This window comes from Protopterus annectens, chromosome 4.part1 (genome assembly GCF_019279795.1).
Source record: "Protopterus annectens isolate FY-2018-M chromosome 4.part1, PAN1.0, whole genome shotgun sequence".
NCBI lineage: Eukaryota > Metazoa > Chordata > Ceratodontiformes > Protopteridae > Protopterus > Protopterus annectens.
Genome location: NC_056734.1, coordinates 153193885 through 153216192, shown reverse-complemented (window position 1 = coordinate 153216192; position 22308 = coordinate 153193885). Strand labels below are relative to the sequence as shown.

Below are 22308 nucleotides of genomic sequence, written 5' to 3'. Positions count from 1 at the left end.
TATGAATTAAAGCAGAGAAACTGATATAACAAATATAATACCCACTTACAAGTAAAATACAATAAACAAATAAATAATAAAAATGTGCCTTGATGTGATTTAAGAAATGGCCCCTAGCAACTCATTAATTCTAGGTAATAATTACATCTTATTATTGCAAATGGCCATTTAACTTTTTTGACCCTATACGGGGTTTTAATAATAATTAATGAAAGTAGACATACATATAATAAAATTATGATTATGATTATAGTTTTTTACCTATTAAGAGATAGCCATTTTAATACACATTTGATAGAAAGGCTTTCATTAATGCCAGGGGAGATATGAGCCCTAGTCCTGATCTGCCAAAGCAGTTCATCGATCTCTAACAAAATCTGCCATGGCCCTCCTCTTAGATCAATCTCACGCTGTTGTAATACAAAAAAATGGAACCCATGGCCTGGGGACTCAAGGCAATGCCTTGCAAGGGCATTATTAACATCGAGTTTTTTGACAGCATATTGATGTTCGTAGATTCTGTTTTTTAGCCTTCTCTCGGTTTTACCGATATAGAAGGCTTTACAAGAATCACAAATAGCTGCATAAATGATGGCTTTAGAATCACAATCATAATGCCCATTACACTTATATTCTTTCTCATTTATTGTGCATGCTGTTGTTACTCTAATGAATTTACATTGTGGACATACGCCACATCTGAACATACCCACTGTCTATTAGACCTCTGAACTGTATTTCTTTGAAAAATGCTCTTCAAATTTTCCCCCCTTCTGTATGTAATCTTGGGGCAATCCCCCAATACAGAACACAATGTTTTGTCTTCTTTTATTATCTCCCAATTTTTATTCACAACTTCTCTGATTCTAAAAGAATCAAAACAATAAGTCTGTATAAAACTAGTATTGAATCTGTTGTTTTCGTTTATAGAATTGATGTTACCTGAAGTTGTTGAGTGTAAATGATCATTCAAGTATTGTAGATCATTATTACTTTGGTCAGAAAGCAAGGGCATAAAGTGTCCAATCTGCCTTTTATTAGTGACTTCAGTTAAGATGTTAGATAGTAGTCGCTGGGGATAACCTCTGGCAATGAACATGTCAAATAGGTTGTTACATTCTAAATGGAAGTCATCTGGATCACTCACCATACGGGCTGCCCTCACCATCTGACCCTTAACCACCGATTTCTTTTGGTGGTAGGGGTGGTTGCTGGAAAAATGAAGAAAAGCATTAGAATATGTTGACTTCCTAAATATTTTGCTTTTTAACTTTTGATTAGACGAGTCTTTAATTAATGTGATGTCAAGATAATTAATCTCTGTGTCATCAAATTTATATGTGAATTCAAGAAAATCAGTTAGTTTAGTAATGTTCTCTATAAATGACGGGATCAGGTCACTATGACCTTCCCATATACAAAAAATGTCATCCTGGTATCGTGTATACCAGGAGACATATTTTGAAAACAGTTCTTCTTTAAATAGGTAATTAAACTCCCAATGGGCTAGAACTGCGTTGGCAAAAGATCCCCCGCAGGGCGAGCCCATAGCTACACCCGAAGTTTGTAGATAAAACTTCCCCTCAAAGGTGAAGAAATTGTTGGACAATACAATTTCTAAGAGGGTTTCAATCAAATTGATGACATCATGATCAACATTTTTACGCAACATGAACTCTCTGACCCAAGCAAGACCAATTTGTTGGGGAATGACAGTATATAGGTCCCTAATGTCAATAGTAAGGAATAACATACTGTCATTGTATATGAGGGTATTAATGTTTTTGAGGAAGGACCAAGAATCTTTGCATATGTGCATTTCTGAGTTGATCAAAGGCTTCAGAATGTTATCCACATACTTGGCACATCCCTGAGTAATAGACCCTCTACCATCTATTATTGGTCTAAATGAGGGCGAAGTGAGTCCTTTATGGAGTTTCGGGGTACCAAAAAAGAGTGGGATTTTAGGAGCTGGCATAGTGAGGTAGTTGAGAGTTTCAGTGTTAATGTATCCCTCCAAAAGTAAATCATAAAGCATGCTATTAATTTTTCTATAGGCTCCATTAATTTCATTGATGGATGAAATTTGGTAAGCTGGTGACTCCAGATGTGCGACCAGGTACTCAACATATTTATAATGGTCCATAAAGGCTAGACCCCCACCCTTATCGGGTTTCATGACCCTAATCTGACAATCTTTTACCATGTCTATAAAGTCTTTTTGTAGGGGGGTAATATTGTACAGATTTTTTTGAGTACTATATATGGTTTGATTTCTAATAGCCCATAGGTCCATTTCACAAATTTTTTCAAATGTTTGTAAAGTTCCATATAAGGGTGGATTATAGGTACTAGCCACTCTAAGTAGACTACCAGCTGATGAATTATTACCCATTAGTTGGTTTAAATTTAATTTCCGTGTGAAAACTTTCAAGTCAACAATGAGTCTACCTATATCCATGTTACGACCTGGGACAAAGGAAAAGTCCTTAGCTAAAAAATCAATGATATCTTGTGCAATATTCAGGCAAGTATAATTGTATACTGTAAAGTCACCATAAGAGCTTTTATACACAATTGGATCTATTCCAATGCGCTGCTCTTGTGTCATCTCCTGCGGCCACGTCTCCTGTTCGTTGAAGTGTTCTGTCTCTGAGGTTGAGGGCGAGGATTGGCCCTGTAATTGTTGACCATCTGAAAATCCTGGTTGTCTAGATTGTTATTGATGCCAGGAAAGTCTGTGGAAACAGAGGGTAATTCACCATCTGTTACCATAAAGTTGTTATTGTTATTGTTATTGCCATTTAATCTTGGACTACGTCTAACAGGTGGTCTATTATTACCCCCATTATTATTGATGTTATTCGTAGTAGTCCTAGTTTGCTCAACATGAGAGAGATCAGTTGGTAAATAGGCTCCTGTTGGTATTTGAGCCTGTGTTAATTTCGGATAGGCTTCATTGTTAGCATACTCTCTAATGTCACGTGCTAACTTCTTTTTTTTATTAGCGATCAATTTATCAATGCTAGCATTGATGCTAACAAAAACTCTGCAGTAGTCATGTTTATATTTAATAAAGTCAGCATGTGATTTAATATCAATTTCCAATAGCTCTAGTTCGTTTTTCAGCTTACTGATATCAGTATTATAATAGGCAATTAAAGCATGTAAAAACTCAAAACCTTGCCTATCAAAAAGCTCGATAAGTTCTTTGTAAAAAGAAGAAGACCCAGTTAGACCAGCCGGAAAACGCCACTGGCGTAGCCCTTTGGGAACCACTTTGTTTCTTATACATTCTTCTAAATAGGCGGTCTCTAGCTGGAGCTTTTTAAATTTGAATAATTTTGTGTCCAGCATATCGATCTTAATGTCTAAATAATTATTTTCAGCCACGGAAGGTATTGTATTACCTTCCGTAGAATTATTAACAGCAAAAAAACGGTTATTATTTAGAAAGCTGTTTAAAGCAGGTATACCGTCAACCTGCTGGTTAGCAGAACCATACCTTCTGTCCTGTTCCGACGGTCCCGCTACGGTTCTCAAAGGTTGACTAACCACAGATGGCAGAGGTTGTTGCGGGCTTCTGGCAGTCTCATCACTGCTGGTTTGTGGCAAAGAAACCAGCCTGGGTGAACCTTGTCCGTTGGGGATAGATCCTGCGTCGGAAACAGCATTGGAAGAGCTGTTATTAATGTTGTTGAAATGTCGAAACTGTTGTGGGTCAGCCAAATTAGAAAAGGCATTTACCTTCTGGGTTAAGGCATCCACTCGGTGCAAAAGCACCTCAATCAGCTGCGTTAGATTAGGCTGTGAGTCATTACTGTCATGCCTTAAAACTCGCGGTGTTGCTGTAGGAAATGTGCTTCCTTCTCCGGTGTCGTCCGCCATAAAAACGATATCCACACGCCAAACCAAGCCAAACTAAAACAGCAAAAAACACGGACAGCACACAATGAGAGAAATAAAAAGCACAGATTTATTCCACGATTCCAACCAGATGAACGTAAGCGCTTTCGGCAGGTTCAAATAACCCGCCTTCTTCAGACAACCACGAATTTACAAAACATTTATTATATACATAACATAATATGTGTTTACAGTTATAGGCTTTAACTGCAAACAGTAGTATAAAGTGAAGTTTTAGATATGGTTCCCAAAATCTATGCATAAAATTAGCCTTGGGTTCCCTCCTTGTACATGGCTTCAGTAGTAGTAATACCCTAATAGGTTTTATAATAATATCAATAGTATGCAAATATGAAGCATTAATGAATATAATAATTGCTTGTATTTAAATATGGATAAGGTTCTAAGTTCATAATATTTCGAATGTCTCTTAAAGAACTTGTTTCGATTTTCAAGGTTAGAAACACAACAAGGCATTTGGACCATTAGTTTCCAGTTCTTTAAGGTTGTCATGGTTTTATTTAATTGCAGAATGCACTTCACTTTGATAGGTCAATGATTTTTAATATGAATGTATATAATAAATGTTTTGTAAATTCGTGGTTGTCTGAAGAAGGCGGGTTATTTGAACCTGCCGAAAGCGCTTACGTTCATCTGGTTGGAATCGTGGAATAAATCTGTGCTTTTTATTTCTCTCATTGTGTGCTGTCCGTGTTTTTTGCTGTTTTAGTTTGGCTTGGTTTGGCGTGTGGATATCGTTTTTATGGCGGACGACACCGGAGAAGGAAGCACTTTTCCTACAGCAACACCGCGAGTTTTAAGGCATGACAGTAATGACTCACAGCCTAATCTAACGCAGCTGATTGAGGTGCTTTTGCACCGAGTGGATGCCTTAACCCAGAAGGTAAATGCCTTTTCTAATTTGGCTGACCCACAACAGTTTCGACATTTCAACAACATTAATAACAGCTCTTCCAATGCTGTTTCCGACGCAGGATCTATCCCCAACAGACAAGGTTCACCCAGGCTGGTTTCTTTGCCACAAACCAGCAGTGATGAGACTGCCAGAAGCCCGCAACAACCTCTGCCATCTGTGGTTAGTCAACCTTTGAGAACCGTAGCGGGACCGTCGGAACAGGACAGAAGGTATGGTTCTGCTAACCAGCAGGTTGACGGTATACCTGCTTTAAACAGCTTTCTAAATAATAACCGTTTTTTTGCTGTTAATAATTCTACGGAAGGTAATACAATACCTTCCGTGGCTGAAAATAATTATTTAGACATTAAGATCGATATGCTGGACACAAAATTATTCAAATTTAAAAGCTCCAGCTAGAGACCGCTATTTAGAAGAATGTATAAGAAACAAAGTGGTTCCCAAAGGCTACGCCAGTGGCGTTTTCGCTGGTCTAACTGGGTCTTCTTCTTTTACAAAGAACTTATCGAGCTTTTGATAGGCAAGGTTTTGAGTTTTTACATGCTTTAATTGCCTATTACAATACTGATATCAGTAAGCTGAAAAACGAACTAGAGCTATTGGAAATTGATATTAAATCACATGCTGACTTTATTAAATATAAACATGACTACTGCAGAGTTTTTGTTAGCATCAATGCTAGCATTGATAAATTGATCGCTAACAAGAAAAAGAAGTTAGCACGTGACATTAGAGAGTATGCTAACAATGAAGCCTATCCGAAATTAACACAGGCTCAAATACCAACAGGAGCCTATTTACCAACTGATCTCTCATGTTGAGCAAACTAGGACTACTACGAATAACATCAATAGTAATGGGGGTAATAATAGACCACCTGTTAGACGTAGTCCAAGATTAAATGGCAATAACAATAACAACTTTATGGTAACAGATGGTGAATTACCCTCTGTTTCCACAGACTTCCCTGGTATCAATAACAATCTAGACAACCAGGATTTTCAGATGGTCAACAATTACAGGGCCAATCCTCGCCTCAACCTCAGAGACAGAACACTTCAACGAACAGGAGACGTGGCGAGGAGATGACACAAGAGCAGCATTGGAATAGATCCAATTGTGTATAAAAGCTCTTATGGTGACTTTACAGTATACAATTATACTTGCCTGAATATTGCACAAGATATCATTGATTTTTTAGCTAAGGACTTTTCCTTTGTCCCAGGTCGTAACATGGATATAGGTAGACTCATTGTTGACTTGAAAGTTTTCACACGGAAATTAAATTTAAACCAACTAATGGGTAATAATTCATCAGCTGGTAGTCTACTTAGAGTGGCTAGTACCTATAATCCACCCTTATATGGAACTTTACAAACATTTGAAAAATTTGTGAAATGGACCTATGGGCTATTAGAAATCAAACCATATATAGTACTCAAAAAAATCTGTACAATATTACCCCCCTACAAAAAGACTTTATAGACATGGTAAAAGATTGTCAGATTAGGGTCATGAAACCCGATAAGGGTGGGGGTCTAGCCTTTATGGACCATTATAAATATGTTGAGTACCTGGTCGCACATCTGGAGTCACCAGCTTACCAAATTTCATCCATCAATGAAATTAATGGAGCCTATAGAAAAATTAATAGCATGCTTTATGATTTACTTTTGGAGGGATACATTAACACTGAAACTCTCAACTACCTCACTATGCCAGCTCCTAAAATCCCACTCTTTTTTGGTACCCCGAAACTCCATAAAGGACTCACTTCGCCTCATTTAGACCAATAATAGATGGTAGAGGGTCTATTACTCAGGGATGTGCCAAGTATGTGGATAACATTCTGAAGCCTTTGATCAACTCAGAAATGCACATATGCAAAGATTCTTGGTCCTTCCTCAAAACATTAATACCCTCATATACAATGACAGTATGTTATTCCTTACTATTGACATTAGGGACCTATATACTGTCATTCCCCAACAAATTGGTCTTGCTTGGGTCAGAGAGTTCATGTTGCGTAAAAATGTTGATCATGATGTCATCAATTTGATTGAAACCCTCTTAGAAATTGTATTGTCCAACAATTTCTTCACCTTTGAGGGGAAGTTTTATCTACAAACTTCGGGTGTAGCTATGGGCTCGCCTCTGGGGATCTTTTGCCAACGCAGTTCTAGCCCATTGGGAGTTTAATTACCTATTTAAAGAAGAACTGTTTTCAAAATATGTCTCCTGGTATACACGATACCAGGATGACATTTTTTGTATATGGGAAGGTCATAGTGACCTGATCCCGTCATTTATAGAGAACATTACTAAACTAACTGATTTTCTTGAATTCACATATAAATTTGATGACACAGAGATTAATTATCTTGACATCACATTAATTAAAGACTCGTCTAATCAAAAGTTAAAAAGCAAAATATTTAGGAAGTCAACATATTCTAATGCTTTTCTTCATTTTTCCAGCAACCACCCCTACCACCAAAAGAAATCTGTGGTTAAGGGTCAGATGGTGAGGGCAGCCCGTATGGTGAGTGATCCAGATGACTTCCATTTAGAATGTAACAACCTATTTGACATGTTCATTGCCAGAGGTTATCCCCAGCGACTACTATCTAACATCTTAACTGAAGTCACTAATAAAAGGCAGATTGGACACTTTATGCCCTTGCTTTCTGACCAAAGTAATAATGATCTACAATACTTGAATGATCATTTACACTCAACAACTTCAGGTAACATCAATTCTATAAACGAAAACAACAGATTCAATACTAGTTTTATACAGACTTATTGTTTTGATTCTTTTAGAATCAGAGAAGTTGTGAATAAAAATTGGGAGATAATAAAAGAAGATAAAACATTGTGTTCTGTATTGGGGGATTGCCCCAAGATTACATACAGAAGGGGGGAAAATTTGAAGAGCATTTTTCAAAGAAATACAGTTCGTAGGTCTAATAGACAGTGGGGTATGTTCAGATGTGGCGTATGTCCACAATGTAAATTCATTAGAGTAACAACAGCATGCACAATAAATGAGAAAGAATATAAGTGTAATGGGCATTATGATTGTGATTCTAAAGCCATCATTTATGCAGCTATTTGTGATTCTTGTAAAGCCTTCTATATCGGTAAAACCGAGAGAAGGCTAAAAAACAGAATCTACGAACATCAATATGCTGTCAAAAAACTCGATGTTAATAATGCTCTTGCAAGGCATTGCCTTGAGTCCCCAGGCCATGGGTTCCATTTTTTTGTATTACAACAGCGTGAGATTGATCTAAGAGGAGGGCCATGGCAGATTTTGTTAGAGATCGATGAACTGCTTTGGCAGATCAGGACTAGGGCTCATGTCTCCCCTGGCATTAATGAAAGCCTTTCTATCAAATGTGTATTAAAATGGCTATCTCTTAATAGGTAAAAAACTATAATCATAATCATAATTTTATTATATGTATATCTACTTTTATTAATTATTATTAAAACCCCGTATAGGGTCAAAAAAGTTAAATGGCCATTTGCAATAATAAGATGTAATTATTACCTAGAATTAATGAGTTGCTAGGGGCCATTTCTTAAATCACATCAAGGCACATTTTTATTATTTATTTGTTTATTGTATTTTACTTGTAAGTGGGCATTATATTTGTTATATCAGTTTCTCTGCTTTAATTCATAACATCATTAGAGTGGAGGAATTCAGTTAATAACATTGGCATCAAATGGTCACCAATGTTTAAATTCACTAATATTGCAAAACAAACTTTTTTGTTTATTTTTCTGTTTAATTTTGTTAACATAATATGTGTTTACAGTTATAGGCTTTAACTGCAAACAGTAGTATAAAGTGAAGTTTTAGATATGGTTCCCAAAATCTATGCATAAAATTAGCCTTGGGTTCCCTCCTTGTACATGGCTTCAGTAGTAGTAATACCCTAATAGGTTTTATAATAATATCAATAGTATGCAAATATGAAGCATTAATGAATATAATAATTGCTTGTATTTAAATATGGATAAGGTTCTAAGTTCATAATATTTCGAATGTCTCTTAAAGAACTTGTTTCGATTTTCAAGGTTAGAAACACAACAAGGCATTTGGACCATTAGTTTCCAGTTCTTTAAGGTTGTCATGGTTTTATTTAATTGCAGAATGCACTTCACTTTGATAGGTCAATGATTTTTAATATGAATGTATATAATAAATGTTTTGTAAATTCGTGGTTGTCTGAAGAAGGCGGGTTATTTGAACCTGCCGAAAGCGCTTACGTTCATCTGGTTGGAATCGTGGAATAAATCTGTGCTTTTTATTTCTCTCATTGTGTGCTGTCCATGTTTTTTGCACATTTAGACTTTTTCCCAGCTTTATACCTGACTGCCTGCTTTATTTGCCCGTAGAAGCATGTCTAATTACCATGTAGGCCAGAATGTCAGCAGCAACAACAAATCAATGCAGCTTTTATGTTACTTAGCACTACCTCCCAGTATCTGGTATGTCACCTAGGACCAGGGTTGCCAGACGTCCCTATTTGGGCGGGACTGTCCCGAGATAAGCAGCCTGATCCCGAGTCCCGCCCTGCCGGTTTAAATCCCGGGCAGCCTCCACTTTGTTTTTTTTTTTTTTTGATTGGCCCGTACGCCAGTATACGGGCCAATCAAAACATCGCAAAACAGAGCTATTTCTGTTTAATGCGGAACTGCAATGTTTCGCATTAAACAGAAGTAGCTCTGTGTTTATTTATTTTTGATTGGCCCGGGCCAATCAAATAAAAAATAAACACAGAGCTACTTCTGTTTAATGCAGAACGATAAAGACGTGGAAGACCTTTTTTTTTTTTTTAGTCTTCACTTACAGTGAAAGACTTTTTTTTTTTTTTTTTTTTTTTTTTTTTAAGTCCCTACCTGGCCAGTCAGAAATCTGGCAACCTTGCCTGGGACTGTCCACCAGGCAGTACTACTTTTACACATTTTAGTTTTGTTGTTTTTCACCTTTCTTAGGCATTTCTTCTTCTTCATTGGACTGATTAGGCATTAAGAATACACACAATTATTTTGGTAGAAAAACTATTTTCTTCAATACTTGGGGTCTCTGACCTCTTTCCTTTCATATTAGTTTAACTTATTCCAAGTTTTTTTCAGTTCTTGATTTTACTTATTTCATTCTTTGCATGTCTTTGACCGTTTAACTTTTTCTTGGTTGTGGGGTATATTACTCAGTTTATCTGTTTAAACAGTGAAGAAATGTTATTTTCCAGTTCATTTTCTATTGCTTTAAATATGCAATCTTTTCATAATATAATAATGCAGCATTATGCTTGGCTATACACACATATATATATATATATATATATATATATATATATATATATATATATATATATATATATATATATATATATATATATATATATATATATATATATATACTATTATTATTATTATATCACTTCTGCAGCATAAAGCTGAATATTTTTTCTGCCAGTTGGTGCAGAGGATTAAAGAGCTCTTAATGAGACATTTTCTGTGGTCCAGTGGTCCAGGGATTGATTTCTTCAACCTTCACTGTCTAACTGTGTGACTCTAACCAAGTCACTTAACCTGACAGCACTCCCAGTCTGAGTCTGAAAAAAGTGTGTGGAGATCAGTGCTCTAGCAGTGTTCAACAAATACAATTAAATCCTCATGCCCAGTGAAACTGGTAAACAGAAATTTAGTATGCATTTTAAGGAAAATTTTGGAGGAGATGTAATCTTTTCACACTCCCAAATGATTTGAGGTGGTCACTCAGTCTTATATATAGATGTAGTTTTATATGCAAAGAAATCCTTAATGAAGTGTGGAGTTGATGCCATTCAATTTTACGGCTATTTCATTCATAACATTTATATTTTGTTGCCAGTTTTTATAACACAATTATATGATTTCAATTAATTTTTATGTATTTCCACTGACTTTTTGGCTTTCAAATGAAGTTGTTCTAGATCACATATGTTAGAATCAGGTAATATAACAATGTGAAAAGTGGACAAGCTAATCCATTTCAAAAACAAACTTTTATTAACTTGTACTAATGTGTTACAAATTATCACCAGATGTGTGTCAAAGAAAATGTTACTAACCATCAGTAAAGCCAAGGAAATTAGTTTCAGACAATGGGGCATTTAAAAGCATTACATTTAAAAGCCTTGTTTTTAGAAAAGTATTATAAGAAAAACAGTACTTCTGATATTTTTCAATGAAGTCATAGACACCAGAGGAAAGAAATATGATCCTATGTAAGTAAGAGTAAGGTGGCCCAGTAGTGCAATTAATAACAATGTTGATGGACAGCAAAAAGTCCTCTGGGTGAATTTTTGTCTGGTGTAACTCCTTTGTAGAGACTGAATGCTGCCCCTGTGTTTGTGTAGGCTTTCTTTGGGTACTTCAGTTTTCTCCCACCTGCTAAAGACATGGTAAGTAGATCAGCTAACCTACATTATCCATAGGTGTGTGTGTGTGTGTGTGTGTGTGTGTGTGTGTGTGTGTGTGTGTGTGTGTGTGATATGGATGAAAGAAGAAAGGTCTGAGGCTGTTCATGAAGTCACTATAGAAGCTGACTGTGACTTGTAAGCATGGATGGATGGAAGGCCATATGGGAAAGTCAAGAAGGATTACTTGCTTTTAACACTGTTGATTACTTACAGGGTCACTATCCCAATCATAAGAATAATATTTGAGATCATTAGAAAACACTGAGGGAGCACACTGAATTATTTCAAACAGTGGAAGAGAAACCAGATTTTGCCATACAACTCCTTCAGAATTAGAATCTACATTAGAAAGGATTAACAATATGACCAAATTGTTTTCTTAGAAGGATAATGATACTTTCAAATGTGTTTTTGTTACTACTGTAGGTTCATAAATGTCAAATGTGTTTTTGTTACTACTGTAGGTTCATAAATGTCAAATGTGTTTTTGTTACTACTGTAGGTTCATAAATGTCAAATGTGTTTTTGTTACTATTGTAGGTTCATAAATGTCAAGTATGTTTTTGTTACTGTTGTAGGTTCATAAATGTCAAATGTGTTTTGTTACTACTGTAGGTTCATAAATGTCAAATGTGTTTTTGTTACTACTGTAGGTTCATAAATGTCAAATGTGTTTTTGTTACTATTGTAGGTTCATAAATGTCAAGTATGTTTTTGTTACTGTTGTAGGTTCATAAATGTCAAATGTGTTTTGTTACTACTGTAGGTTCATAAATGTCAAATGTGTTTTTGTTACTATTGTAGGTTCATAAATGTCAAGTATGTTTTTGTTACTGTTGTAGGTTCATAAATGTCAAATGTGTTTTGTTACTACTGTAGGTTCATAAATGTCAAGTGTGTTTTTGTTACTATTGTAGGTTCATAAATGCCAAGTGTGTTTTGTTACTACTGTAGGTTCATAAATGTCAAGTGTGTTTTTGTTACTACTGTAGATTCATAAATGTTTGGTACCTATGTTGCTGTGCCTGGTTATCCTAGAGCCTTAGGAGCAAAAGACATTTCAAATGTTTGCCATGTTGTCTATCGGGCAAATTGTGACACAAGATGCCTTTTACATGGCTAAGACTGAAAGAAAGATGAATGAACAAATTTATGAACATATTTCAATAATAAAGAAAGGGCACACAAAGTGTATTACATCAGTGACAACTTAAGGAAATTCTTTTTTTTTATTACTCCATTGAATTACAAATTAGAGGAGGTTGGTATAATGGTTAAGGTGTTTACTTTACAGGCACAAGGTGCCGGATTTGATTCTTGCATGGGATAATTGGCTAGGCTTAAAATGTCCCACAAGGGCAATGAGCCTAGTATTAACCTATGAGCTTATTACAGGTGGAGCTTTTAAATATTTATTAGAAAATATGAAGTGGAATTGTAACTTAGGTTAAATACCACAATGTTTTCAGATTTAAATGCCTTGATTTCTTTAAAGAGCATTTTAAAATTAAAAACAAAAGAAGGTTATTGGCTAGTATGTTCCCATCTGTGATTTATGATCTTTTAATTTTATTCCAAACAAGGCATGGTTATATGTAAAGATGAAAGTTCTTAACAGTAAAGTTCTTATGGATTCAATTTGCTGGTCTCTTGAGCTCTTATTGTGATGATTTTATTAGCAATGAAATGTATGACTTTTGACTTTTTTTTTTTTTTTTTTTTTTACTTTTAGATTTTGCAAACGTTATTTCTTGCCTTCTTAATTTGGCTGACTTTTTGAGGATGAGTGAGTGATGTCATCATTGAGAGGGTCATTTAATCCATGGTGTTTATCCTGACCTTGCTAAGATATTCATTATAATTCCCCATGAAGCCATTATTGATAAACTTGGAGATGATATTAATTTGTACTTCACTGAATGTATTATTATTCTTCATCTCTGGGATTGAACAGACAGAGTAAGAGTTGATTATACCTTCTCATCTAGTAGACTGCTCACTAGTGGAGTTCCTCAGGTGTCTGGATCCCCTTTTATTCAGAATCTACTTCTGTGAGGTAAAAGCAGATATGCAAGCTATGTGGCTGAGCAAATATGTGGATGATGGGCGCCAAGGCACTCTGGATAGAGTCATCTCTTTTCTGTTCTAACCATGGCCTTAGACTTAATGCAAAAATGCAGTCTAGTTGCATTTGAAGTCTACCCCAGTAAAAAAAAAAGTCTAGTCAAAAGTCACCAATTTCATTGTTAATAACATTGTCACAATATGAGCTCAAGAGACCAGGAAACTGAATCAACAGGGGCTTTACTATTAAGAACTTTCATCTTTACATAATAGATTGTTTTGTTTGTGAAAATTGTCCTAATTAAAATTGTCCCAATTACACATAGATTAAAAAATGATGATCTTATTTTACCATGCTTTTACTGAATCAATTCTATCATTTTTCTTTGGTAGCATGGTATGGAGATTTGTCTATAATATGTGACGAAGCTTTATAGTGAAAGCAGTAACCCTGTTTTATAATAAACTACACTTTTATTCTTTGATTACTGGTTTGTGATATCTACAGCTTGGACTGCTGTGAATATTGTTCTGCCTCAGGTATTACTTTCTGCTGGCATTTTATGACATACTGAAATGAAAGCATTTAAACTGCTGCTACACCTCCACTGTGTTTCTGCGGGAATTTTTGGTGACAGTTGAAAAATAAGAATTAATTGAATCACATTGTGAGATGGTCTAGTAAGCTGATTGGAGAACAACAATTGGACCTTACGTCTCTATATTTTAGAAGACTGGTAGAATAATTGGTTCAGTTTTGAAGGACGTTTTACATCCATTATATGTTGAATTTCAACTTCTCTCATCGGAAGATGGTATTTGTTCCCAATGTGTAAAACAAAACAGTATAAGAATAGTTTAATTCCTGTAGCTATTGTTCAAAACAATAATAAATACATTTAATTTAAAGAATAATCTGCAATTGTAGCATGTTCAAATCCCAGATTTTTTGCCTGATTGAAAACACCGGCTTTGAAATGCAAAATAGGTGTAGTGATAGCACTTTAAATTAGTAAAGATGTGTAACATAGGATGTGGAGATGTGGAATATTGGGGTAAACTGCTTGTCTTTAAAAGTGTTGGCAGCAACCGATGCAGGACCCAAGACTTTGTTAATCAGGTCAACTGAGGGCAACCTTCAAGCAGATTACCCCAAATGTAATGACTGCAACAGTGAAACATGAACAACATCTGAACTGATCTGATTGTAACATAAATGGAGCCCAAGTTAAAGTCAATGCTGCTATCAAACATCTAGGTAAATTCATTAAAAGTACAATGTCCTTTGATTAACAAGCTTCAGTTAAATTTAGAATTCCTTTTACATTGCCAAGTTAATTGTCAAAATTATATCCTCTACATCCAGCGGTGTCATGGTCCCCTTGTATTATGTCCTTACTTGGGCAATAGTTGAGTACAGCATATCTAGCTCTACAAACACACAATCCAGCTTGAAAGATCTTAACATTTTTTACCATAGTTACACAGAATAATAAAAACCCTCTCACTTTTTCTATTTTGGATAGACTCCTGCATGAAGATCTGTATTTTACCTTCAAGGTTATGAAAAACTCAACCTTACTAGACCTTATACAACTGAAAGTGCTGGTATTGTTGAGAACAATCAATCCAAAAGTTGTTGCATGCATCATAAAATACATAGCACTGGAGGAACAGGTCATTACCCAAAGGATTTCATACGTGTGAGGAAAAAAAATTCATTTTGTGTGTTAAATCATTTAAGACTTTGGCCTCTTTAAAGTTCATTATTGCCAACTGAATGGACTCACATAAATTTACTCCTGGGGTGGGCAGTGTAGCTATTACCATGAAGGGAGATAAAGGTATTCCCTAAAGCTATACTCTTTCGGATGTAATGGCTAGGCTCTATATGCTCATTTACACCACCTACCAAATACTAACCTATAAACCTATGTAATTATGACAAGACAGGTTCTGAATGGTTACATTATACCAGCTACATGCATATTACCCAAAGCAGACAATCCCAGCTCCAGTAGACTAAAAACTGGTATTTTATACACCTCAGTAAAAATCACAGTTTTACAGTTTTAGCAAAAGTTTAAACAGTATTCTGTTGGAAAAGCTGTCCTCAACACCTGTCCAACTAAATATTTTAATTCTGAGATTGCCATACCTTGAGCTAGGTTACAGTTAGTTGGAGGAGTGAGTCTGGGGTATCATGTACTATCCAACTAAATATCCTAATTCTGAGATTGCCATACCTTGAGCTATGTTACAGCTAGTTGAAGGAGTTTGGGGTATGTGACCAGTATTAGGCATATGATAATCCAAACTCATAATATTGTGACCAGTCTGCTTGCTTGTCAGTGGGATGTTTCCTAACATAGTTGGGCTGCCACCTAATATTTGTTTTGTGTACATAAAACGTATAACATTGACAATGCACCAGTGATCAGCCTCAAAATAAATTCTGTAGGACACTTTATAAAGGTCTTGTGAAGTCATGCTGAATCTCAGATTAATACACTTGACTTATATGAAATCTGAACACATTTTTCAGATATTGTGTCTTCAACAAATGTTTGTTATGTTAAATTATTTCAGAGTTAGAATCATTTGGCTGCTACAGGGTTTTATTTGGTTCAGTTCTATGTACTTACCGGCCAAGTTTATCTGCTATCACTCCTACGAAGAATGAAGATATCATTCCACCAATGCAAAATATAGACACAGATAGTGACCAGTACATGGTAACTGAGGCATCTTTTGGTACAAATGAAGGTTCAGTTGCACTGAGTTTTTCAGACACGTTTATGTTCTCACTTCCAAGAATTATAAGATTATAGTGTCGCTCTATTATCTGTGAAAAATGTACAAAGGTCGATTTTAATTTATTTGCAGTGTAATCAAATCCATATACATATTTTGCTACATCTCTCTTTATAGATATGTATTCAGAAATTGAATCTACACAGATATATGTGTGAATAAACACACTCAAAGACATACAAACACTAATGCACACACACAAATGCACATGCATGTATGTGCTCTTGTACAAGCAAGCATGTGCACACACACACGTGGATTCACATTACATACAAGAAAGATGAGCTAGGTTTAAACCTTTTAGAAACTACTCAACCACACATGCAGTTCTCTCTTTCTCTTTTGAACTTGTAAAATATTCCAGCTTCAAAAGTGGACACTTTGAGGGGGGCAGGCATGCTACTGTGTTGCAGGTGGTCCATTTTTACTTTGTTACTTAGTTATTAACTAGTAATTAGTTTGAAATATAATTTTTTATCCAAGACACCACTCCAGGAAGAACAGGACTCACACAATATCTGGACCATACATACAGTACATCTACATGGTTCCACAATGTGCCCTAAAAAAACTCACTGGGCATATTTCCCCATTATGAAAAGGTGGTTTTACCTTCTAACACCTACACTTGCTGCTACAGTGATGATAAAATGGTGCTTCTGTGAAGGCCATTTGGACTGCTAGAGGAAGGAACTATTTAAAAAAATGATTGGCTTTGGTTCTGTCAGGTGGTTTTTGAGATGCAAACAAGTCTCTTACAGAGGAATGGTGGGAGAATGATGGCAGGAAGCTTGAACTGTGGAAAAAGAAAGCAATAGTTTGCACTAACCGTTGTGCACTTCTTCATCAATCACAGTCTGTCAGTTAATGTTATCACTAGTGCTCCATTTTAGGCAGCTGAAATGAGGCGAAGTTGTTATGCTTATAGGCACCGGCTACTTATTACATTGATGGGACTATTTTTCTGAGGACACTTCACTGTGGTTTGCCTGCACCATTATGTGACCATTGCATTTACATGAGAAATGTGTTTTAATGGGAGCAGAATTAATGGCTGCAGTTAATTAAAGTTTCCAGATGAACAGTGCTGGTATGGTTTAGGGTAGGTACTACTTCATTCCTAATAATAAGCTGATCTTTATTTTAAACATTATGGAGAGTATACAGAGAAAGAGGTTGGCGAAGAAGAAGAAGTGGGATTGTCAGAGAGATGAAGAAATTAGACAAGAGTATAAGGAGATGAGGTGCATGGCAAAGAGACAGGTGGCGAAGGCTAAGGATAAGGCGTATGAAGAGTTGTATAAAAGGTTGGACACTAAGGAGGGAGAAAAAGGACTTGTACCAATTGGCTAGACAGAGGGCCCAAGCTAGTAAAGATGTGCAGCAGGTAAAGGTGGTAAAGGATAATGAGGGAAACATACTCACAAGCGAGGAGAGTGTGTTGAGCAGATGGAAAGAGTACTTTGAGGGGCTGATGAATGAAGAGAATGAGAGGGAGAGAATGTTGGATGATGTGTGGATAGTGAATCATGAAGTGCAATGGATTAGCAAGGAGGAAGTAAGGATAGCTATGAAGAGGATGAAGAACAGAAAGGCTGTTGGTCCAGATGACATTCCTGTGGAAGCATGGAGGTGTTTAGGTGAAATGGCAGTGGAGTTTTTAACTAGATTGTTTAATGAAATCTTGGAAAGTGAGAGGATGCCTGAGGAATGGAGAAAAAGTGTTTTGGTACTGATTTTTAAGAATAAGGATGATGTGCAGAGCTGTAGTAACTACAGAGGGATTAAACTGATCAGTCACAGCATAAAGTTATGGGAAAGAGTAGTGGAAGCTAGGTTAAGAAGGGAGGTGATGATTAGTGATCAGCAGTATGGTTCCATGCCAGGAAAGAGCACTACAGATATGATGTTTGCTCTGAGAGTGCTGATGTAGAAGTACAGAGTAGGTCAGAAGGAGTTGCATTGTGTTTCTATAGACTTAGAGAAAGCATATTACAGGGTGCCTAGAGAGGAGTTGTGGTATTGTATGAGGAGGTCGGGAGTGTCAGAGAAGTATGTAAGACTGATACAGGATATGTACGAGGGTAGTGTGACAGCGGTGAGGTCTGCAGTGGGAGTGGCGGATGCGTTTAAGGTGGACGTGGGATTACATCAAGGATCAGCTCTGAGCCCTTTCTTATTTGCAATGGTGATGGACAGGTTGACAGAGGAGATCAGACAGGAGTCCCTGTGGACTATGATGTTTGCAGATGACACTGTGATCTGTAGTGAGAGTAGGGAACAGGTGGAGGAGACCCTGGAGAGATGGAGATATGCTTTAGAGAGAAGAGGAATGAAGGTCAGCAGGACTAAGACAGAATATATGTGTGTGAATGAGAGGGAGGATAGAGGAATGCTGAGGATGCAAGGAGTAGAAGTGGCGAAGGTGGATGAATTTAAATGCTTGGGATTAATAGTTCAGAGTAATGGTGAGTGTGGAAGAGAGGTGAAAAAGAGAGTACAGGCAGGATGGAGTGGGTGGAGAAGAGTGTCAGGAGTGATTTGTGACAGACGAGTACCAGTAAGAGTGAAAGGGAAGGTCTACAAGAGGGTAGTGAGACCAGGTATGTTATATAGGTTGGAGATAGTAGCATTGACAAAAAAGCAGGAGTTAGAGCTGGATGTTGTAGAGTTAAAGATGTTAAGATTTGCACTGGGTGTGACGAGGGTGGACAGGATCAGGAATAAGTATATTAGAGGGTCAGCCTAGGTTGGAAAGTTTGGAGACAAAGCCAGAGAGGCAAGATTACATTGGTTTGGACATGTGCTGAGGAGGGATGCTGAGCATATTGGGAAAAAGATGCTAAGGATGAAGCTACCAGGTAAAAGGAAAACAGGAAGGCCTGAGATAAGGTTTATGGATTTGGTGAGAGAGGACATGCAGGTAGTTAGTGTGACAGAGCAAGATGCAGAGGACAGGAAGAAATGGAAACAGATGATCCGCTGTGGCGACCCCTAACGGGAAAAGCCGAAAGAAGATGATAATAATGATATATATATATATATATATATATATATATATATATATATATATATATGTATCAACTTGTGAAAATTTCAAAATCCATGCAGAGTCAATAAACAGACCAAGTGGATTGAGCACCTTTGTTCTTTAATGGAATAACTTCATCAGAAAAATGATAAATACAATAAATACAAGTATCGTAATCTGGTAAAACTTGTACAGTAAATAGTATGTGGTGAACTACTAAGGCAGCCAATGAACATCAACTATTCTGAAAGTAACAAATCCTGAAATTTAACCAGTCATCAGTCGGGTGTTCTGAAAGGGAACAATCACTAGTAGGTGCTGTAAGACCAATGGAAGTGTCTATCAAGGAAATGAAAGATTGGGGAGCCAATAGTCTTGTGCTTGGGAGGGTGGTTATCTGTACCACCTTAATGCATACATAATATTTAGGTGATAATTGAGCCCTGGGCTGACATCAGCTCCCAAAAAGAGTGGCCAACTGAATTATTTTACTTCAAGCAGTGTATTGATGTCCCCAACAAGAGCAGGAAAGCACAGTTGTGTACACTTACCATAAATGTAGATGTTCAAGTGTATTCACTGTTGCAGTCATCACACTTGGGTTATCTGCCTGCAGGTAGCCCTCAGTTGGCCCGAATACCACAGTCTTGGGATTTCTGAGTCGGATGCTATCACCTCTTCCAGGTCATCAGGGGAATAAAACATGCAGTCGACACCATTACATCAGTTTTTCTTGCCCCAGATGTCAGGAACCCCAAAAATAGAAAGCTATTACATGGTGTGGAACACTTCCAGTAAAAAATAAATATCCCTGTCATAAAAGATGGCCATAAAGAGGATAGGTAGAAAGGATAGAGAAAGCCAGAGTGCTGGAGGGAGGGAAACCAGGACTGCAACAGTGAATACACTCAAACATCTACATTTATGGTAAGTGTACACAACTGTACTATGTTCTTCATGTTTCACTGTTGCAGTCATCACACTTGGGTTGATTCCCAAAGCTGAGGAAGGGTGGAGGCAGTCAAGAAGTGTTAGGGCTGGCTAGCAGGCCCTGTAAGACTGATGTAGCAAATCCAGGTCTGGATTTAGAAAAAATAGGTAAGTGGTAATGCTTGGTGAAGGTATGTACAGAACTGCAGGTTGCAGCTTCCAGGATGTCCCTTGTAGGACTCCCCTGAGAAATGCTGTAGAGGTTGAAATAGCTCTAGTGGAATGAGTTCTGTTCCCCTGAGGAGTAGGTTTTCCATGGTGCTTTTAGCAGAAATGGATGCAGTGTGCTATCCATTTGGAAATGGTTTGCTTCAAAATAGCCTTGCCCTCTGCCCCTGTAGCAAAGCTGACTAGCAGCTGGTCAGATTTTCTGAATGGCTTAGTAATGGTGGAACCTTTGCTGTCTGTGCATGTCCAAAGAGAGCAGGATCCTTTCCCCTTTATTCTGAGGATTAGGGAAAAAGGTTGGCAAATGGATGGATTGGTTTAAAGCCACACTGGATACCACCTTGGGCATAAATGATGGGTTAGTGCTGAGGGAAACCCTGTCAGCATGGAAAATAATAAAGGGCTTCACCGCCATTAGTGCCAGTAACTCAGACACTCTTCTTGCTGAAGTAATAGCTAGAAGTAAGGCTGTTTTCTAAGAGAGGAATTTTAACTCTGCTGAAGCAGCAGGTTCAAAAGAGGGAAGTGTGAGCTTCTCCAGTACAAAGTTAAGGTCCCAGACCGGGGTGGGAGCTGCCTAGGGGGCCTTAAATTGTTAGCTCCTCTCAGGAACTGTTTGAAGAGAGAGTGAGAAAAGAGAGGTGGCTCGGTATTACAATGAGCTGAGATGGCAGAGGCATGAATCGTAATGGATGAGAAGGATAGGCCTCTGTGGAGCAGCTCTGCTAGGTAATCAAGGATTTGAGGTAAGGTGGGCACAGCTGTGTCTTTTCCTTGAGAGTGACTCCAAGAACAATATATTTTACATTTTTCAGCATAGGATTTCCTAGTACTAGGCTTTCTGGCCTCAAGGGTGACATTCAGCACCTGTTTGCTGAGGGATGCTGGTGGTGTATTCAGGGGGGCTGCAATGTTTAGGATTTGCAGCTGTGGATGCGAAATCTGTCCTTCCTGCTGAGACAGCAGGGAAGTTGTCTGATGTAGGTGCCAGGGTGGCACTGCATAGAAATGGGTACCAGTGCTGGTGTGGCCAGTCTGGTGCAATAAGGATTGCAATTGGCCTGTCCTGTTTGATCTTGAGTTGTACTTTTGAGGGGGGGGGGGCAGAGGAGGAAAGGCATAAACTGAGAGATTTTCCCATGTAAAGGATAGGGCATCCACCTTCCAGGCTCTGCTGTGAGGGTTCCTGGTGCAAAATCTGCTCAATTGGTGGTTTTGGGGGAGGCAAAATGGACCACCTCCAGTGTTCCCCACCTCTGGGTTAGAAGTTTGAATGAGATGGGTTCCAGTTTCCACTTGTGAGGGTCAAGAAGATTTTTGCTTAAGTCGTCTGCCAGTGAATTTTGCTTGCCTGGCAGGAATTGAGCTTGTAGGTGCACTTGGTTGCTCAAGGCTGTGTTCCACAGGGCCATGGCTAACCTGCAGAGTGGGTAAGAATGAGTTCTCCCTGCTTGTTTTAACTGTGGTGTTGTCTGTCTTTATCAGGTGCTGTCCTGGAAAGATAATGTATTTGAAGGCTGTCAGAGCATTCTGTACAGCTAGCATCTCTTTTTGACTGATATGCAGAGGAATTTGTTCTGGGCTCCATTTGCCTTGAATGCATTTGCCTGCCATGTGAGCCCTCCCATGCATAGTCTGATGCATCTGTTGTCAAGGTTTGGGTGGCAAGGGGTTGAGTGAAAGGAAGTCCCTTGTGGTTGCATGCCTCTGCCCACCAAAGGTACTCTGCCCTTAGACAAAGTATGATAGGAATCACTGTTTCCAGGTCCTGAGAATATTGACACCAGAGACTTTTTAAGTACCATTGAAGTTTCCTCATATGTAGTCTTGGATATGAAATTAGCAGAATGCATGTGGCCATGAACCCTTGGGCTTGCAGTATTTTCCCTGCAGATAGCTTGGTTTTGGTGGACATT

General features: G+C 37.6%; 1 protein-coding gene across 1 annotated transcript in view; it reads right to left on the bottom strand.

Moving 5' to 3' along the window:
• The window catches only part of SLC2A2 (solute carrier family 2 member 2), a 438812-nt gene that overhangs the window by 233880 nt on the left and 182624 nt on the right, over positions 1-22308 (bottom strand). The window contains exon 3 of the mRNA XM_044070056.1: positions 16035-16234. Within this exon, the coding sequence (XP_043925991.1) occupies positions 16035-16234 (200 nt within the window). The remainder of the gene's footprint in view (positions 1-16034; positions 16235-22308) is intronic.